Source organism: Vanellus vanellus (assembly GCF_965231255.1).
Source record: "Vanellus vanellus genome assembly, chromosome: Z".
NCBI classification, from domain to species: domain Eukaryota; kingdom Metazoa; phylum Chordata; class Aves; order Charadriiformes; family Charadriidae; genus Vanellus; species Vanellus vanellus.
In genome coordinates this window covers 78,810,544-78,817,393 of record NC_138908.1, presented here as the reverse complement: position 1 = coordinate 78,817,393, position 6,850 = coordinate 78,810,544, and the positions used below count along the sequence as shown (strand labels likewise).

The 6,850-nt window shown below is 52.2% G+C and overlaps 1 protein-coding gene across 1 annotated transcript; it reads left to right on the top strand.

Annotated features, from left to right (window-relative positions):
* Positions 1 to 408: 408 nt before the first annotated feature.
* On the top strand, positions 409 to 2,650 carry LOC309683076 (myogenesis-regulating glycosidase-like; the record flags this gene model as incomplete). Its single annotated transcript, XM_082497279.1, has 1 exon — positions 409 to 2,650. Exon 1 carries the CDS (start codon positions 554 to 556, stop codon positions 2,648 to 2,650), a length of 2,097 nt encoding a protein of 698 aa, XP_082353405.1. The 5' UTR covers positions 409 to 553.
* Positions 2,651 to 6,850: the final 4,200 nt, after the last annotated feature.

The window sequence follows — 6,850 nt, the reverse complement described above, 5'->3', positions numbered from 1 at the left end:
TCAGCGCAGCATTTCTCTGCCTGCATTTGATGCAGAGAAGTTGAGGACAGCTGGTAAAGTCCGGCAGGATGTGTAGCTAATGTAAAAACAGATCAGCTTGTGATGTCCTCCTTGTATGCTCAGGTACCAGCCCCTATCCCTGGCCCCATTATCCTCCAGGCTCTGGCCTGACTGTCATGCCCTTGCCCTTGCTCTGCAGGACACAGTGAGGCTGCAGCCAAGAAAGGGTCATGGGAATCCTGGCACAGCCCCGCTCCGAAAAAGCTCAGCCCAGCTGGCAGTGAACGGGTTGCCGCTGCAAAGACCACGGCAAGCCAGAGCCGCAGAGTCAGGAAGGCTGCCGAACTGCAAGCGGGACAAGAGGAGCAACCATCGTTATCAAGATTTAATTGTTTCTTTGTGTGTTCATAACCCTCTGTTCCAGGAAATAACACTGCAGGTGTGAGTGGCCAGGCTTTGGAAAGGAGATTCTGATCCCCTTCATGCAGCATCTTGGATTTTATGTCCACCAGTTGGAAAACAATTCAGCAGCAAAGTTTCTAAGCAAGGAGACATGGACAGTCTGATTACCCACCGCGCAAAAAACCATGGAAATGCTCAAAAGGGGGATGCCAAAAAAGAGTATTTGCCTGAAAACATCACACCAGTGAAGCAGAAGCCGTCCAAGGAGTTGAGGCCCATGCTTGGGGCAATCTTGCTGGGCCTCATCCTGTTCATTGCCGCGGTGGTGGCCTGGTGCTACTACACAGTGTCCCTGCGGAAGGCAGAGCAGCTCAAGACGGAGCTGATGGACCTGCGGGCAGACGGCTTCGTCATCAGGAACCAGCATGGGGAGGTGGTCTTCCGTCTGGCCTTCCGCTCAGGCAGCCTCGACCTGGAGTCATGCTCCAAGGAGGGTGAGATTTTGAGCTGCACGCGGTCGGGTGGGGGGCCACTCAACTTCTTTATCCAGACGGTGAAGCCCAAGGACACGGTGATGTGCTACCGCGTGCGCTGGGAGGAGCTGGCGGCTGGCCCGGCAGTGGAGCACACCATGTTCTGGGAGGACGCCCACTGGTACGGGGGCTCGGAGATGAGCACCCAGCACTGGCCCATCCGCCTGGCCGGCTACCAGGAGCCCGTGCCCTACGTGACAAGCGACGTCTACTCTTTCCGCGACAGCTTTGGCGGCATCCTTGAGCGCTACTGGCTCTCCTCCAAGGCAGCGGCCATCAAGATCAATGACTCTGTGCCCTTCCACCTGGGCTTCAATGCCACCGAGCGCGCCCTCTTCTTCCAGGCCCGCTACAAGGACTCACCCTACAAGCCCCCACCGGGGCAGCCGCCCTTCCCTGAGCTCAGCTACCGGGTGTGTGTGGGCTCTGACGTCACCTCCATCCACAAGTACATGGTGCGCAGGTACTTCAACAAGCCCTCCAAGATCCCTGCGGAGAATGCCTTCCGATACCCCATCTGGTCCACCTGGGCTCTCTACAAGAAAGATATCAACCAGGATGAAGTTCTGCATTTTGCAAGAAACATTAAGAAGTACCGTTTTAACTGCAGCCATATTGAAATTGATGACATGTACACACAAGCCTATGGAGACTTTGACTTTGACCCCATCAAGTTCCCCAATGTAACGGAGATGTTTGCAAAACTGAGGGAAGATGGGTTTAAGGTCACCCTGTGGATTCATCCCTTTGTACACATAGATTCCTCCAATTTTGGAGTGGGGATCGAGCGTCAGCTGTTCATCAAGGAACCATCGGGGCGGCTGCCGGCCATGGTGGAGTGGTGGAATGGCATTGGTGCCATCCTGGACTTCACCAACCCAGCAGCCCGAGACTGGTTCCAGAGCCACCTGCGCCAGCTCCGACACAAGTACGGCATCTCGTCCTTCAAGTTCGATGCGGGTGAGACCAGCTACCTGCCCAAGCAGTTCAGCACCTTTCGCCCACTCTCAGACCCCAGCATCTGGTCACGGCGCTACACAGAGATGGCCATCCCCTTCTATGAGCTGGCTGAGGTGCGGGTGGGCTACCAGTCACAGAACATCTCCTGTTTCTTCCGTATCATTGACCGCGACTCCGTCTGGGGCTACGAGCTCGGCCTCAAGTCTCTCATCCCCACCGTGCTCACCATCAGCATGCTGGGGTACCCATTTATATTGCCAGATATGATTGGAGGAAACTTCCTCCCCAACAAGACTGATGGGGCGGTGGAGATCCCTGACCGGGAGCTGTATGTGCGGTGGCTGGAGCTGTCGGCCTTCATGCCCTCCATGCAGTTCTCCATCCCACCCTGGCTCTACGACAAGGAGGTGGTGGAGATTGCGCAGAAGTTCACGGAGCTCCACGAGTCACTGGTGGCCCCGCTGCTGCTGGAGCTGGCCGGGGAGGTCACCGACACAGGTGACCCCATCATCCGTCCCATCTGGTGGATCTCACCCCGCGATGAGGCCGCTCACAGGATCGACTCCCAGTTCCTCATCGGGGACACCCTCATGGTGGCTCCCGTCCTGGAGATGGGCAAGCAGGAGCGTGATGTCTACCTGCCAGCGGGCAAGTGGCGCAGCTACAAGGGGGAGTTGTTTGAGAAGACCCCAGTGCTGCTGACGGACTATCCCGTTGACCTAGACGAAGTCGCCTATTTCCTCTGGGTTTCCTAACAGGCTCCTCCATCAGCTATGCAATCGTCTTAGGGATTAGTGACCCAATGTCTTAAATGACGAAGGAATTTTAATAGTTTTTAGAGTAGAAGTACTTCAGTATGAAATTTGATGAAAACACTGTGATCTCTGTTTTGTTTGGCAAGTGCTGTAGAATAACTTACTTATTAAAATATATTGGATGGCTGTCTTTGTTATTGCAGTATGACAAATAGAATGTATAGAAACACAGTCTCTGCTTGTAATCTTTTCTCAGGAAGAAGTACCATGCACGCTTCTGGTTTATAAAGGAAATTTCATGGACTCCTTTATTACCCAGTTTCACAGTTGATCCCTTGAGATATTTATAATTTTATTTACTTAGTGAAGGAGACAGTTGGAGCAGAGTACTTTTTCTACAAAAAGCTATCTGTGATTATCCTGAAGAGGAAGGCATCCAATTTTCAGCCTGCATGTCTGATGGATGCTGATGCAGGAATAAGGGGAGTTTGCATTTCCCACGGCCTGAGCTATCTGAGCAGGGAGAGAGAAGCTATAGCACTTGTTAATGCTGTGGCAACCATTTTCCCCTCTTTAATTGGAAGAAATTATTGAGAACCATGACTGTGGTGTGGATTCAGACAAGCTTGTAAGCTCATGGTAAAATTTCATGACAGTCAAGATTAAAACCTAGCACCAAGTCATATGTGGTTTAGGACCTAATAGGACCCATGTGTGTTTTGGGACCACATTTAGAGCCAAAAGGTGCAATCCTTCAGGTCCCAGGAGAGGACTCGGCCATCAGAAGGGCAATGAAGCTGGTGAGGGTCTGGAGGACAAGTCTTATAAGGAACAACTGAGGGAACTGGGGTTGTTTAGCCTGGAAAAGAGGAGGCTGAGGGGAGACCTTATCTCTCTCTTACAATTACCTGAAAGTAGGTTGTAGAGAGGTGGGGGATGACCTCTTCTCCCTAGTGACAAGTGATAGGATGAGAGGAAATGGGTTCAAGTTATGCCAGGCGAGGTTTAGAATGGATATTAGGAAAAATTTTTTCACTGAAAGGGTTTTTAAACATTGGAACAGGCTGCCCAGGGAGGTGGTGGATCCGCCATCCCTGGAGGTGTTTAAAAAAGGGTGGATGTGGTATGTGGGGACAAGGTTTAGAAGTGCTTTCGTCAGGTTAGGTTAATGGTTGGACTTGATGATCTTAAAGGTCCCTTCCAACCTCAACAATTCTATGATTCTATGATCATCTGGAGAAAACTCAGACAATTAGTAAATCAGCTTGAAGTGCTTGCCTGTCTCAGTTTTTCCATGGAAAATGTTCTCCCATGCCACCTGCAGAGTTGATGGAGATCCTTGTCCATGAGCCACCATCCATCTGCCCATGGAGGTGACTTCTCCTGGGTGAAGGCCTCTCAGCAGCACCTGCAGGCTTGGGGTAAGCAGGCTGGCTGTGAAATGCTTTTCACTCTTGGTCCAATCCTCCCTGGTTTTAAGCAAAGATCAGTTTAATGGTGACATGACTGAGCTATTTAGGAGAGTTCTGGGGTCTCTGGGCTGCAAAACCCCTTCCCAAAGTGAGAGACTGATTCCTTTGCTGACCCCAGCATCCTGCTAGTAGGCACCTGGGAGGTAAAGCTGTGTGTGGTCCCGAAGCATGAGAAAGCTTCTTTCTTTAGGGGTTTTCCCCAGAGCTGGTCCATGTAAAAAGTAAACAGGGGATGGAGAACATCACACTCACTCCAGATCTGGTTTGGTGTTCAGATGAAGCAGCCCCAAAAATGGCTCAGACCCCTGTCACTCATCAGCAATGCTAAAAGGAGCCTGCATGGTCGGAGTGGCACAAGAGCAGTGCCAAGTGTGATGACCCAGAACACCTTCCAGATGCCCCTGAAAGCAGCTCGAGCCGCAGCAATGCTATCGCTGGTGTGGCGATGGGGAGGGAAAACCCTATTCTAACCCAGAGATGCAAAAGGGAAAGCAATGCTCAGTCTGGCAGTGGTGTTCAGGGTTAACAGTCCATCTCTAGGTACTTACCATGGGCTTTCTCCTACTCCAGCATAGTGCTTTCCACAGATGTATCTCCCCTAAGGATGACAAAGCATTTCTGAATTCTTTCTCTCTCAGTTGCTGCTTTGAAGCCCCGATGGTGATGTCTGACAGCTGGGCTTGGGGCAACCGGAGGGCCCCAGGAGGCCACAGCAAAATTCCTCTGGCTGCTGTTGCAGCAAGAAAAAAGGATTTCTGAAAAGCTGATGCCCACAGTGCTGGGGAGAGGTGGGAGACCCAGGCTCCAACCCCCTCACATACTGCACCTCTACCTCTATAATCAGTGTGCTCTGTATGCACACGTTCTGCTGCCCGCCTGCATCACAGGCTGGGGGGGGGGGGGGGGAGGAGAAAGCATCACCGAGACTTTCTGCAAACTCTGGGGATGATACGAGCTGCCTGGTCCCATTTAGCTGCAAAAATCTCTCCCCCAGATCCCTATCCCTTTCGATCTTTCTCCCAGTGTCTTTCCCTGCTGCCCAGCTGAGCCGCATGGAGCTATAGGGGAGCGGTGCTGGAGGCATCCTGTGAGATGGTCATGGCACAGTGGCCACCTCTCCACACCCTCCTGCCATGCCAGAGCTGTGCGCTGCCAGAGGGACCTCTTGTTTGCCTTGCTAAGCTTCAGTCTGGGTTGGTTTTTCGCACTCCCAGCGCTGAGCAAAAGTTGTTTGCTGGAGGTACTGGTGCCATGGTACTCTCCCACAGCCCATCGCTCACCACAGGCTGCCTGTTTTTTTGGAGGAGTTTTTATTGCCCTTAATCTTTGATGACTGCTGAGTTACAAACCACCCAGCCCTACCGGCAAATAATAATAATAAAATAAATAAAAATTCCTGCTTTTCTCTACTTGGCCTCTGGGATTTTGCATCTGCCCAGACCATCTTTATGGCTTTCCTGCCGCGAGGGATCCGCAGGCTGGCAGCTCCTGCCTGTTGTGGGACAAGCCGCGACTGAGGAGGTTGTTTTTTTCCTGAGGCTGCCAGCCTGGCTGCGTGCCCGAAGGGGCTCTGCTGCTGTCAGCTTGTCCTTTCACCACGGTCTTCCCCAGCCTTGGGCTTTGCCTGCCTGCCTGTTGCTTTTTTCTTACTTTTAATAAAAGCTGTGATTTCGGGCAGGGAGGTACATGCTCGTGGCTAAGATCTAATGGGTCAGCAGTCATCGCTCTGCTGGCACCCATAGGCACCTCCTTGAAATCTGTTTTGAAACAAATTGGGCTTTTGCCGTAGCCACACTGGGGTTTGGACTCTGCCATTAACACTCCTCCCTGTGCCATCAACAGCCAGCTTCACCCCCCTATGCGAGCATCAGCTGACTGTATGGATGCCACTTGCACCCAAGGGAGAAGGCAAAGGAAAAGCATTGGGAAAATGTCTTTTATTGCAAAAGGAGCAGATTGAAGTCCCTCTCTTCCCCCAAGCTGAGCTGTGTGTGTTTTGGCCAGTGCTAATGATGTCTCAGTGGCACAAGGCAGGCTGTGGTTTGTGCAGTAGCAGGTGGAAAGAGCAGGAAAAACAATTGTGTGGGGCCAAGGGGGTGGTGTGGGGCAAGGCAGGCTCCTGAACGAGTTTCACATGCCCCATTTCTGGTAATCCTATAGCCACAAACATCTACTCTGTCCCCCTCCCAGCCATCAGCACCATCTGGAAAGGGGGACTCTGGGGGCAGTGGAGACAGGGAGGGCCCAGGCAGACCTTCTGGAGTGCCCGAGGGAAGCCAAGAGCTGGGTCCTCTTCTTCAGCGCCTGTAAACAGTCCCAAAGCATGTGTCCTCTGAGAGCAGCATGGAGCAGCAAACCCCCCTGAGTTGGTGTTGATTGGCCTTTTTGGGGTGGATGTCAGCAGAAATAAGGGCATGATGGTCTGGTCCCCACCCCCAGGGGTGGATGCAGCATTGAGGTTCACCTGGACACGGTCTTCTAAGACACAGCTATTCCTTTTACTGTTGGGACCCAGGGGAGGGCAATCCATGACCCCCCACCAGTGGGTCATCTCCATATCCCCATCTCCTGCCATCACTGCAAACAGAATAGTAGGGGGGCTGCCGGGTCCTCTCTTTAAAACACGTATCAAAGCTGCAGGCTGCAACCTTTAAATAAATCAACAATTTTAACTCTGACTTTGGTGACGTCTGGATGAAGAAAGCCCCAAATCTGCCTGAACCACCAG